This window comes from Alligator sinensis, unplaced genomic scaffold (assembly GCF_000455745.1).
Source record: "Alligator sinensis unplaced genomic scaffold, ASM45574v1 scaffold628_2, whole genome shotgun sequence".
Lineage (NCBI taxonomy): Eukaryota > Metazoa > Chordata > Crocodylia > Alligatoridae > Alligator > Alligator sinensis.
The window spans coordinates 7,355,759-7,369,407 of record NW_005841833.1 but is presented as its reverse complement, the minus strand read 5'-3'; the positions used below and the strand labels follow the sequence as shown (position 1 = coordinate 7,369,407).

At 46.3% G+C, this 13,649-nt stretch overlaps 1 protein-coding gene across 1 annotated transcript in view; it reads left to right on the top strand.

Moving 5' to 3' along the window:
* Nucleotides 1-13,640, top strand: part of LOC102380599 (sushi domain-containing protein 2-like) — a 27,700-nt gene extending 14,060 nt beyond the window's left edge. Inside the window, exons 10-14 of the mRNA XM_025199942.1 lie at nucleotides 440-769; nucleotides 1,234-1,429; nucleotides 1,846-2,042; nucleotides 10,191-10,287; nucleotides 13,285-13,640. Of these exons, the coding sequence (XP_025055727.1) occupies nucleotides 440-769; nucleotides 1,234-1,429; nucleotides 1,846-2,042; nucleotides 10,191-10,287; nucleotides 13,285-13,363 (899 nt within the window). The 3' untranslated portion in view covers nucleotides 13,364-13,640. The remainder of the gene's footprint in view (nucleotides 1-439; nucleotides 770-1,233; nucleotides 1,430-1,845; nucleotides 2,043-10,190; nucleotides 10,288-13,284) is intronic.
* The last annotated feature ends 9 nt before the right edge of the window (nucleotides 13,641-13,649 follow it).

The window sequence follows — 13,649 nt, the reverse complement described above, 5'->3', positions numbered from 1 at the left end:
AGCAGGTGACAGCAGAGGAACTGGGACTCAGGCCCCTGCTCCCCCAGTCCTGTTAGGGGTGAGTTGTTGTGTCCCCAGAGACTCATGGAGGAACAGAGACTTGCCTCCACATGAAGGAAAATGGAGTGAGTGATAGCTCCTTGCTCCTCCATCCACTTTTGTCCCAGAGGGCCAGGATCAGACACATCAATCAAAATATAATGGGTAGCCAACACTCGATTCCCTTCTCCCCCGCCCATGCCCCAAGATCTCCCAGCCTGCCCCATGACCACGCTCATTAACCCTCTGCAAGGAGAGGCTACGAGGCAATATGAGTGTATTGATGTTACTACTGCAGTGTACTCCGCAGTCAAGACCATCTGGTTACCCATTGCAGCAGGTTAACACACAATCTAGGTGCGACTGGAAGTCTACTGTGGAACCGGTAATTTTCCCTCAGGGGGAACTTTTCTGTGGCCAGTATATAATGGGGTGGTTGTTGCAGACAGTCATACGTGTGCCATCTCTCTCTCTGTTCCAGGCCTCTTTCTCTATTCTGCAGCTGGTCAGAATGTCACAGTGATGTTCTCCTCAGGGGCAGGGGTAGAAGTGACAGCCAGAGGAGGTTTCTTAAGCCCAACAGTCCTGCTGCCAGAAAAATTCATGAACCAGACCCGGGGCCTCTTGGGGGTAATGAACGACAACCCAGGGGACGAGTACACCTTCAGAAATGGGACAACCATGCCGCTTGATGCCAGTCCACAGCAGCTGTTTGCATTTGGAGCTGACTGTAAGTGGGGGGTTTTCAGTCCTGTTACTCCATTCTCATTTCTCTGAATAATCACTTCAGAAAAAAATCAAAGCCAATTATTATTTGTAGAGAGTGAACAATGAGCTCTTCTCTGAAGTGCCCGTCAGGCAGAGGCGTGTGCCTCCTCCCATGCTTGGAACGGGCAGTCACACAGGCAGACCTGTAACCAGCACCACAGGGCCAAAGGCGTCGGATTTTGGCTATAAGAGAGAGCACATTCTTAATTGTGCTGTAGATAAATTTACACATATAACACATGCCTTTCTGTCTCCTTAGGGGCTGTTGGCAATGAAACTTCTCTCTTTACTTATGATACCACAGGCAGACCTGTAACCAGCACCACAGGGCCAAAGGCGTCGGATTTTGGCTATAAGAGAGAGCACATTCTTAATTGTGCTGTAGATAAATTTACACATATAACACATGCCTTTCTGTCTCCTTAGGGGCTGTTGGCAATGAAACTTCTCTCTTTACTTATGATACCCAGTTCTTACTGAACACCTTCTTCTATGGGCCAAAGCACAACTCTTCCTTCCTACCGATCAGGGCAGCACCAGGACAGAGGACACAGCATCCATTATCACTGCAGCTCCCCGCCACCATTCAGGATGTAGGGACCCCTGAAGATCTGGAGCAGCTGCATGTGAATTCCCGAGGATGAGGGGGCGGAAGGAAAGAGTCTCACCAGGAGGAACTATCCTCTATTGCACCAAGGTGCTTTGTGCACTGTGGGACCAGAGCTAGAAGTCAAATGCCTACTTTTTAGGAACCTGGCCCTCAGGGTAGAGGTCCAGATCCAGTGCTAGGTGTCTGGACATGTTGGGAGTTACTGCCTCAGAAGGGCAACCCAGAAAAAAGAGACCAAGCAGAGAGCTGCTCTACAGGTCCCTCTCCATCCTAGACACTCAGGTTGCTAAGGCCAGTACGCTGCTTCACTCTGGTAGCTCTATTCGACTTAAAATCTCCTGCCCTTTTTCCAGTTATGTTTAAATCACCACACAACTCGCTGTGGGATCAGCTTGTCAGGCAGACTCTGACAGGCATTCATAACATAGCTCTCTTCCCTTAGTGGTCTCTTGCGGCTGGCTGGATCACCCTACCAAGGGCAGAAAGGAAGGGACAAACTACCTGATGGGCTCAACTATCCGCTTCAGCTGTGATCAAGGGTACAGCCTGGCTGGGTCAGAAGAAAGAACCTGCCAGTTGACGGGGGCCTGGTCAGGGAATGCAGCCAGCTGTTTGCCAAGCACAGGTATGTTTTCTAAAGGGTCCCCAGCTGTGGGTACAAACTGTTCATGCAGGCATGGCCATCTCAGGAAAAAGCAGTGCCAAAAAACCACAGCAAGAGAAGTAGTGGTTGACAGAAGCTAGAAAACTAGAAAGCAGATGTACTGCAAAGACATAATTCAGAAGAGCTGTCAATTATCTCTATTATCAAATGTGTCTAATATTGCCAAGCATATATGCTGTGCATATGATCACCCTTGGGCCTGGTTCTTAACAAAGTGGCCTGTCACAAGAGCCTATGGCCCGAAGGAATTAAAGTCAAATGCCTCCTGAGTAAATGCTCTAAAATATGGTTTTAAACTCATTCTTACCACATTAATAACCATAGTGGAAAAAGCATTGTGCAATTTAAAAACTTTTACAGAAAGTGGAATTAAGATTCCACCCACATTTAATCATCAGCATGGCTTAATTTTTAGTTCCTTATTTTGTTACCTTAATAATCACGTAACAGGTTTTTTTAATTAAATATACCATGTGGATGCCGACACATCAACAGAGTTCTAGGTGCTTTCCAGACGTTATAATTATAATAGCCTCCTACGTTGAATCACTTATGTAAGAACTCTGAATCTGGGACTTCTGTTACCAAATAGAAAACAACTGAATATCTTTTTGCCACATGACCTTGGCAGTTTTTGTTCTTAGCATCAAATCAGAGTATCATAGTACTTAGGGCCGGAAGGGACCTAAACAGATCATCAGGTCCGACCCCCTGCCCTGGGCAGGAACAGGTGCTGGGATCACGTCACCGCAGCCAAATATCTGTCCAGTCTCCTCTTGAAGCTTGAAGGCCCCCAAGGTAGGAGAGAGTACCGCCTGCCTTGGGAGCCCAGTCCAAAGCCTGACAGCCCTAACTGTGAAGTAATGCCTCCTGATGTCCAGCCTGAACCGTCTCTCTAACAATTTGTGGCCGTTACTCCTAGTAACCCCCAGTGGTGCCCAGGGGAGCAGAGCTCCCCCGATTGCCGCTGGTCCCCCCTGGTGAGTTTGTAAACAGCCACCAGGTCCCCCCTCAGCCTTCTCTTGTGGAGGCTGAAAAGGTTCAGGCCCTTTAGCCTCTCTTCGTAAGGCCTGACCCACTGCCCCTAAACCATGCGAGTGGCCTCCTCTGGACCCTCTCCATGCTGGCCACATCCCTCCTGAAGTGCGGCGCCCAGAACTGGACACAGGACTCCAACTGCAGCCTGACCAGCACCGCATAGAGGGGAAGGATCACCTCCCTGGACCTGCTCGTGATGCATCTGTAGATGCACGACAAGGTGCGGCTAGCCTTACTGACCGCTTCCTTGCATTGGCGGCCCATGTTCATCCTGGAGTCAACAATGACTCCAAGATCCCTTTCTGCAACCGTGGTGACTCCCTAGATGCAGCACCTTGCACTTGTCTGTGTTGAACTCCATCCTATTCTCATCCGCCCACCTCTGCAACCTGTCTAGATCTAGCTGGATTCTGTCCCTCCCCTCCAGTGTGCCCACCTCGCCCCACAACTGTAGTAGCCACGCAACATAAAAATGAGGCAGCTTTGTATAACAAGCAGTCTGACTAGGCTTTTCTAATGTCACTTCAGCCACGCTACAAATGCTTCAGGATAGGAGCAGCAGGTGAAATCCTGTTGTAAGAATCAGCGGTGGTTCTGCCTCTTTCTCTTTCCACATACCTAGATGCAGCCTCCTCCATCCGTCTGCATGTTTTCAGAATATTCTTAGCCTTAGTCTCTCCTGCCACTTGCAACAGCTTCCCTGCTTCTCTGAATCTCACTTGCTCTCCTTTTTCAAAGCCACTTTAAAATATATTCACCCTCACTTGCTTGTGCCTCTTACAGCATAGCTACACTACTCCCAGACTGATTTGGGAGTGCTGCTATAATCACACACCCCACCTATGGTTCCTGCTCTGCCTAACCACATACTGGAAAAGCTACCAGAGCTACTGGTTGCATGGGCCCAGGCTCATGTTCTCAGGCTTTCCATCTCAGGTTTGCTTGCGGGCCTGTGCCCAGCCACCCTCTAACAGCAGCAGCATCATATTCTCAGAGCATGAGTGTGTGGGTCTCCCTAGTGCAGCTGGAAGCAGTGTAGACATACCCTCAGTGTCCAAGCAGGACCGTGTAGGCAGCCCCTCTACCCATTCATGAGTGCACTGGGTATCAGCTCATCAAAATCACCAAGTCAATGACTGCCCGGTATTCATAGTGATTGTGCACCCCGTGTGCAGCTGCCCAGGTATTGTTTGCACATGGTCTCCACTTCTGTTCGTGAGATTCTCTTCCTGTTTTGGGCCTGAGGAGGGAATGCTTTCACTTCTCCAGCCTACACCATCTTAACATCATTTATCTTTGCCACTTGCCCCATACTATCTACAGTCCAGTGCTAAAGTGTCTCATCCTTGTACACAAAAAGAAGCTGGAGGGAGTCAGAGTCACAGCTAGGACACGTGTCAAACTTCCACAGGGTGGCACTCTTCCAGAGCATCAGCACCACCCAGCAAAGCATTAGGTGTAAACATGTCATTTGAAAGCCTGAGCACATTTCTTTGCAAATATTCAGCAATTAAGTGATGGCAGCAAATTCTCGAAACCAAGTCTCCTCCCCTACCCAGAGATGTTGTGGAATCTCCATCCTTGGAGGCTTTTAAGACTCAGCTAGACAAAGCCTTGCCTGGGATAATATCATTGGGGATGGCCCTGCTTTGAGCAGGGGGTTGGACTTGATGTGACCTCCTGAGGTCCCTCCCAACCCTCATTTTCTATAATTTTATGAATTCACAAACATAAAAAGCACAAAAGTTTATCATCGACTAGTTCCTGAACAGTGAATGGACCAGTCCTCATGGTCCTAATACAGCTGTCAATACCGACAAGTCCTGCTACACACAAACCAGAGTATCAGCACAGGCCTCTTATGAGCAGAACAAAGTTTAACATCCACGTGGAATGCAAGTACTGGAAAGACACGAGCACCGTCTGACTACCTGGATTTCAGACTCTGAATGCTTCCTTTGCAGGATTCACCCAGCAATAGTGACGTATCTATCGGCAGACACTTGCGTCTGCAAAACTGATACCAGCAATAACGCTACTGTTGCCTGTAGGAAATGAAACTGGAAAGACTGGGCTATTTTAGCTTGTTATTATGGTGGCCTGCCCTCATCTGCCCAGACCTGCCCAGACCTGAATAAAGGGCAACTTGTGGCCAAAAGCTTGTCTAACATCTCTCTCAACTATACAGTTTGTTGAATAAATGATATCACCAATAAAACCTTGTTTCTGGGCCATTATAGTACCATGATAAACAGTCTGAAATATAAGTGTTTCAGAAACATGAGATGTAACTAGGAATGGTGGCACATTTCTGTGTTCATAGGCGTAAAGGATCTTCCTTCAAAGCCCAGAATGGAATGAAGTCTTTACAAAGAAAAGCAAAAGCTTAAGCAAAGACTCAGCAGTGAAATGTTTTGCGAAATTGCAAAATAAGACAATTGTCTGTTCCTGCCATCAACCACATGCCTTTTGGACAAGAGCCAGTTAGTCTCAATAAGCAAACTGGATGTTAGCATTTAAGCTAGAGAGAGGCAAAAAGCCAATGCTGGAAGATCAAAGGGAAAGCAAACTGGAAAACATTCAGAAATTAGCTCTGCTCAGTACGGTGGAACAGTGCCATTGTTTCATGGATAAGCAAATACAAAATGAATGTCTTTCAGTATATATTTTTTGGGGAAAAGAAGAATAAGGTGCAGAAAGTTTTTGGTTCATTTGACTTTTTCTATACAGCAACAACTTTCCTACTAACCAGAGCTCTGAATTTTATTTAATTTTTTATTCAAGTCAAAAATGGTCCTTTTCCATCCTCAGGGAAGTTGAGACTGACAGCACTGCTTACCCACAGGCAGCAGGATACTGTAGCCAAGGCAGCATAATGTACGAACTACATGCAAGCTTCCTCTCAAACTTCTCCAGTGAATGCCCTCTGGTACTAATATTCCTGAGCACCCCTACATTTTATTCCAGTCTTTACCCCATGCAGTTCTGCTTTCACCTGTCCGTTCCAACCTGGACACCTTCTTTCTTCCTAGGAGCAGGTCTCTTCAGAGTGATTTGGGACCTCATTCCTGCTGTTTCTAATTGTGCAATGGTTTGTGATATGCACTCCTGTTAAACCAGTTTTACTTCTGACTTAACAGATTTGAACTGCAGGGTTCAAGAACAGCTTTTGACAAACTGTATTTTCCAACAAGGGTAGTTAGTACGATCACCTGATTTTAGAGGGAGAACAGCTCCTTGTCATACCTGATGTCACTGAACTGAGTGATGAGAGCAGATATTTCCCTCTCCTACAGCAAGGAAATAGACTCCTGCCTCATGAGCATCCACTGGATCAAGCAAAGTGATCGAGGGCCTTCGTGCCATAAACATGTGAACGAAATGACTCAGGGGCCACCTCCAAACCACCAAGTGTAGGACCACCCTCTGTACCAGGTCTGGTAACAGATGAGGGATGGCCACCTCCAGTCACACGGTCAGGAAAGCATGGCCACACCTTCCCTCCCAGATGGCTTGCAGCAGGACCCTGTCTCACCTTAGGGAGGAGTGTTGGACGAGCCAAACTGGCAAGCGAATGCTCCTCCACCACCAGAGCAGTCCTCAGTGCATTCCCACTCCCTCCTTTTTTAAGATTGGGTAAAACAGTCTGACATGATGATCTCAAACACGTGTCACAGGCAGGACCCAGCTGTGTGTCACCCTTTATCTTCAACACAACCAGCATTTCTGTCACAATCCCTTGGACTAGCCAAAAATCAGCATCTGGATGAAAGACAGTTGGCTAGAGCTTAGGCCAAGCAAAACAGTGACGGTGGTGATGGTGGAAAGAAGGGAATGCTTTGGAAATCCTGCAACTTTCCTTTCTGCAGTCTGAGGGTTTCCACAGATCGTTTATTGTGGGATAAATGGGTAGTCACAGTAGCAGAAAGGCTTTCTTCTGTTCAGTCACCCCATTTTAAACACTGACCTGAGCACTGCGCTCCGCAAGCGTTTGACCTCCGACTCTCTATTCCAAGTGATGAGTGCTCTGACATTAAGAAGCTTCTACTCGTTCTGGATACCTTTGATTAATACCAGCCTCCAAAAGTATGTTATCCTAGCACCCTGTTCAGTATATCTGCTCTGGATGCCTGCCAATCATCAGATCAAACCCAAGGTCTGGGTGTGGACAGATGAACAAATTGTACCAGAGTAAAAGGCTAAGGAGGGCAGTTACCAGGCATCAGCTGCTCTGTTCTTCAGTAACTGTTTCATATGTCTATTCTATCTTGTGGCAAAGGGAAGCTAAACTAGGACAGTTCACTTTTGAATGCAACAACTGCTAAATTATGATTGATCAGCTTCCATTTACCATGGGCTAGGATGAATGTGTGAATCAGTTACCACAGAGCAGCTTGTGTGTGGTAAATCCTCTTTAACTTGGTATAACTTACCTGTTCATACCTTCCATAATACAGATTCATTAAAGTGGGGGGAGGTTGTTTTGTTTTGTTTTGTTAATAGCCCTCAATGTTACTGTCTCAATAATTGGAGAAATTAAAATGAAGTAATTAAGAAAAAGGTGGAAAAAGCCCAGGGAGGACGGGGGTGGGGGAAGTCACTTAAAGAAAACCACCATTGATTTTGCAAAATCCCAATTTGTATTTGAAATTTCAAACTGTTAGACTTGAACAGCGTTGCTTTCAGTATTGTTTTCTTTAATTAAAGTCCCCATGGAAACGCTCTGCTAATAATTATTCTGATATGCTTCCAGTTATAATCCAAGTGCAAGGCCTTACCACTGCCACAGCAGCTTCTCTTCACACAGCAGCATGCAGCAAGGGAGCAAGAAACAACTCCCGGAAAAAAAACTTAGCGAGTGGAACAAAAGCAGGCACGAGCATATAGCCACTCCAGGAAGTGTAACTTTGGAAGACAGTGTTGTAGAGATTTGTCTTTACCTTGTGTGAATTTGCTCCCCTCATATATACCATACACTTGCCTTTGTATGGATGCAAACTCCTTCTATTAACGGCCATAGGCTCTTGAAGCTTAATTTCCTGACCTGGATCTCTGTAAATGCAATTCTTCTTCTTCTTTATTGGAAGGTTGAGACAAAATCTCAAAAATGTTTTTAAGCTGCAGGAGAAAAAATAATCATCATCAGGTTTTCTATTTTGAAGAAAAACAATTCTCAGTAGGTAGTCTCCAGGAGAGACCCTCAAGAATGTCTGAAGCCAGGCAAGTACCTGTATTTTGATTTTAACAAGGCTTCACAATGAGTAAGAGGAGACTTTGGAACAAACTACCCAGAAAAGCAGCAAGTTCTCCATCCCTTTATCAAGATGGGATTCCTCATTGGAAGATATGTTTTAAGCCAAACACAAGTTATTTCAGGAGTAACTGGATAAAAAAGCTCTTGAAAAAGCAAGAGGAAACTTCAGGTGCTTGGTGGGAGACTTGTGTTAATTATTACATTGAATAAGTGCTTCAAAGCTCAGATTCATTGCTTCTCTAACACAACCAGCAGCCAGGGAAGGGGGAAATGTGCTGCTGCTTGGCCAAGAGGCAAAAAACAAGAGAGCAGAAATGGCACCGCTTGCCAAAGGATGCTGCCATGCTTTCAGTGGGCCGCAGAAAAGCACAGATTTTTGTTTTAAGTGGAGGTTTTATGCTTTTTTCCCCACAGAAAACTAGGATCCCTGTTGATTACTACCCTTTGAGCCCAATGATCCAGCCAGTTTTCTGTCCATCTGTAGAATCCTTTCATCCAACCTGTACTTCATTAGCTCGCTTGCAAGAATGTTGTGGGAGACCATATCAAAAGCCCTGCTAAAGTCAAATCATATCAAAAGCCTTGCTATATCATGCCCACTGCTGTCCCCACAGCCACAGCACCAGCCATTTTGTCACAGAAGGCAATCAGGTTGGTCAGGCATGACTCGCCCTTGGTGAATCCGTGCTAACTGTTCCTGATCACCTTCTTCTGCAAGTGCTTGAGGCCTGGTTCCATGATGTTTCCAGGGACTGATGTGAGACTGACTAATCTGCAGTTCCCCAGATCCTCCTTCTTCCCTTTCCCCAGATCCTCCTTCTTCCTTCTCTTCTATAGTTGCCCTTTTCCAATCATTCGGGACCTCTCCCAACCACCATGAGTTTTCAAAGAGAACGGCCAGTGGCCCTGCAATTATATCTGTCAGTTCCATGAGCACCCTCAGATGCACTGCATCCAGCCCAATGGACTTGCACACATCCTGCTCTTCTAAATAGTCTCTAACCTGTTCTTTCACTGCTATCGGCTCTTCACCTCTTCCCCAAACTTTGCTGCCATGTGCAATAGTCTGGGAGTTGACCTTGCCTGTGACGACTGAAGTAAAAAACGCATTGAGCACTTCAGCCTTTTACGCATCATCTGTCACTAAGTTGCCCCCCATTCAGTAAGGGATCCACACTTCCCCAGTCTTCCTCTTGTTGCTGAGGAATTGGTCCTTTCATGTCCCTCCAGCAGCTTAGGAACAGTGATATATTTTCAGAATCTCACCTTTTCACACTTTTTAGCACAAGTTTTTGATCTTTCTTATCATTTATAGCCGAGCAATTTTAACTTTCTTGGATAGCAGAACAAAACATGCGGCATCTATCTTGTCTCCTCTAAAACCATTAACAAGTATTTGTGAATTTAAGCTTTGAAACAAATTTTATTCCTGTGAAGCAAAAATGAACAGGTACAGTGAGAGCAATCTGTAAGACAACTGAGATATTTAGGAAATGGGCACTCACCTTCTTGTTGAAGCTGTGAGCATTGAAGTTGTAGATCAACTCTGTAGGTTCATATAATTTACACATTATCACTAATTTTTACTGCATTGCACTGGACTTCAGCCAGCTGTTCTGACATTTAGCAGAAGGGATTTTGGTGAAATCCTATAGTCTAGTGGTTTCTTTTTTCCCCTCCCTAGATACAAAGATAAGAACATTAGCAGGATATCTATAGCCTTTAGAAATCTCTCTAACCTTCAACAATATTCAGTTACAAATCTACCTGAAGGCAGAATATCGCATTCTCATTTGTTTTCCTTTTCCCTTTTTCAGATAACCACCAAGCAATTCTCTTTGGCTCTATATTCGGAGTTCTAGGCTTTCTAATCTTGGCAGTTCTAATTTTCCTGTTGTACAGAAAAAGGAAGAGGTAAGAGTTATTCTAATAAATTATAAGAAGCGACCTTGAAAGGAATTAAATAGGCTGGTGCCATATTTACTTACAAGAGAAAAAGTCTGGAAAGGACTGTTTCTATGCGTGTCCCTCATGAGAAATATCAGGTCTCGTCTATCCAGTTTCTCTTGAAGGACTCTGGATTCCCGACGGAGCATTGGAAGGACGACATCAGAACCAACCAGCACCTGATCAGTGGAAAGGGCAAGGGTATTTAGTCAGAATGTGTGTATATATATTTATTCCATACTTAAAAATGTATAATTTCAAAAATTCAATAATCGATGTGGTAGCTAAACCAAGCTGATAAATTGCAGTGTCACCTAAAAATGCATCACGTGGTTTCATAAGTCATCATGTATCCTTACCCATTGTCTCTCCTTGCTAGCCACAAAGAATTTCTGGACGTGGGGATGGCTGCTTATGAAAAATATTCTTTATTATTTTAAAAGCTATTAAACTCCTTGGTGTTTTCAAAGTAATTTAGACAGGATCCCACTGGCTTCCTGTCTCTGAAATCCCACATGACCTTTTTCATGATGCAAACCAGTCTTCTCTGTAGATAGGTCTCTCTTGCGTAACAGCATTCAAGGGTCCTGTCCACACCGTGTCCCTCCTTCCCTCTCACTGGGTGGGGATGAAGACCTAGTCGCCTCAGCACTCCCAACATTTTCGCTTAGCCAGGGAAGCTCCGGGGGTGAGACAGAAGGCATGGGATTGCAAAGTGACATTATTGCAGGTGACTCCATGGTAGCCATCACTGAGCCCTGCGTTTAAAACAGTCTGTAAAACATTTTTCTGAGAGACACTTATACCTTGCATGAAGTATCAATGCTGGTTTAGGATACTTGTAACACGAAATACATATAGATGTGGCTCGTAACTGCAAAAGGAGGCTAACGAAACTCATGTCCCACTCTGCAGCAGTCTGATCTGTTAACTGCGTAATCTGGCTGCAGAGACACAAATACTTTACCATTTCACAAATACTTTAGAAGAATTTAGAAAGATGTCACTGAGAGCATGCAAGGCCTATGGAACTCTGCGTCTGCCTAGACCTCTGCTCTGTTGGGTTTTGATGTGGGGAGGCAGTATGTTTAGCTGAGAAGCTCTTAACTGGGAAAGCTTATTCAATGATCTGCTCCATCCCCAACATCTCACAAACAACTGTCATCTATAGTATACTCCCCAGTATTTTGGTCAGAATATTTTTAAATGTGTTGAGTGCTGTGTCATACTTTATACATGAGAAAGGAAAAGAAGGCACAGTAACTCGGAAAACCCTGCCAGTGGCCAAATCTCTGATGCTGAGGCAATGAAATGACGCAAAAAGGATCAGATCTCAATGTAAAGTAGGGCCACACAGTTACATGTACATGCCACTACTTGATATGAACATGACAAGAAGCAACTCTTTTAGACATTAATACTGCTAACCTCAAGTGTTTGAAAACCTCGAGTCATGATCTAGGAAATTATGAGGTTAAGAAAAATAATATTTGGGGGTTTTTACTTGCTTTCCTGGTTTTGAACATTTAAGGTATGTATCTGAAAGTTTTTCTCCAGAGGGTTTGCTTTTAACAAAAAGAGACCCCAAAAAACATAAGAGTTGAGAATCTTACTGAACACAAGACCTCAGGAGCTGGGACTTAAAAAAATGTCAGATATCAAAAGATCTGCAATTAAATTGCAAGAGCTGGCTCTCCCACCTGCAAGGCTCTCCACACTGCTCCAGCTCCCAGCCAGACTGTGCCCTGCACCCTTGCATTTCCGGGATGCTCATTATAATTCCCAACAGCTGGCCAGGACCAGCCTTCAAATTCCAGGACTGTTCTGGCTAAAGTAGGATATACAGTCACCCTAATTAAATGTATTCCCACCAACACATTTTCACATACTGAAAGGTTTGGGGGGTTTTTTTCACAAAAAAAGCTAAATATTTTTTAACAGGATCCACTGCTAAGGGCAGAAGTGGTGCCTCCTTGTGGCCACTCTAATCCGGTTCCTTGCACTCTGGTATCCCTAGGTCCCCTCTTCTGCCATGCCTGTGATGTTACTACTGTGCGGTTGCCTACGGGGAACCAGAGGGTGGTCCCAGGCACTCTGTGCTGCCCTTGCCCCTGCTCTGATCCCACCCCTCCGCCCCGTCTTCCAGGGCTCGGACAGCCTGGCCCGCTACTCACCAAGCCTCTACCCTACCTGCCAGCCCTGCAATAAGCCAGGCCTCTCTGTGGGGCATCTTCAGGGCCCTCCTTTCCCCCCCTTCAACTATTCCCATGGCTTGCAGCCTACACAGCACATATCAAGTCAAACACATGCAATCAGCTGCAGCTGGGGTGCCTTTCTCTCCCGCAGGCTTCTCCCACTTTGGGCCTTCCTGGGCCTACTCACAGTTCCCTCCTGGGTCTTTGGTCCTGCTCCTGTTTCATGCACAGAAAGCTCCTTCCATTAGTGCAGTCAGGTTCTGTCTCCACTTATCCTCAGTGCTTTACAGAGCTCCCCGCTCCAGCTCTGCGGTGGTCAGATTGCCCTCCCTGCCTCAGGTGCACAGAGGTAGGGGCACCTCAGCAGGCCCTGATCTAAGGACTGAGCTGCCAGCTGTCCATTATCTGGGGCTCTGCCGCTTCCTGCCCCTACTGCCCAGCACTTCTCTCAGCGACAGCGCTTGGCCCACGCACGCAGCAGTCTGCAAATCTCTAAATTCGTACAAGATTCATAGTTTGCTGAAATGGGAAGGAAGTAACAGTTCCTCAATACACTTCTTCTGAATGATCTGCTCAGCAGGTAACACACCACCAAGGGAAGGCTGTCTCTCCCAAGAGGAGATATGTTTTGAAACCATCCAGAGTTGGCTGTCCTACAACTGACACAGAGCCAGCCATTTGCATCAGCCTCGACCCCCTTAGCACAGTGCTTCACCATGAGCTTTTGGATGCTCTGTAGCCGTTTCCATCTCTCTCTTTGCTTTTGCAGAGCGAACCGGAGCCCAAATGCCCCCGAATCAGTTCCAGGCGAGAAAGAACTGATGCCCGTCAGAGGGACGCATTTGTGAGCAGCGCAGCCGGGAGTGGGAGGCCACGAGCCGCCGCCGCCTGGAACAGGTGTACCCGGCCGCTTCGGGCCTCTGCCTTCCTGCCCCGCCGCGGCCTGCGCAACCAGGCTGAAGCTGCTTCCCGAGTCCCGGTCCCCGATTCCTTTTTCACAGCTAGTCTTTAGCCAGTGAACGGCTGCTAGCAATGACAGATGTGGGAAGAGCCCGAGGTGCACCCGAACGGCGTTTCCTGACTCGCCTGGAGCAGGGCCTGGCCCGGACCCCGAGCGCGGCCCCAGCGGGCCAG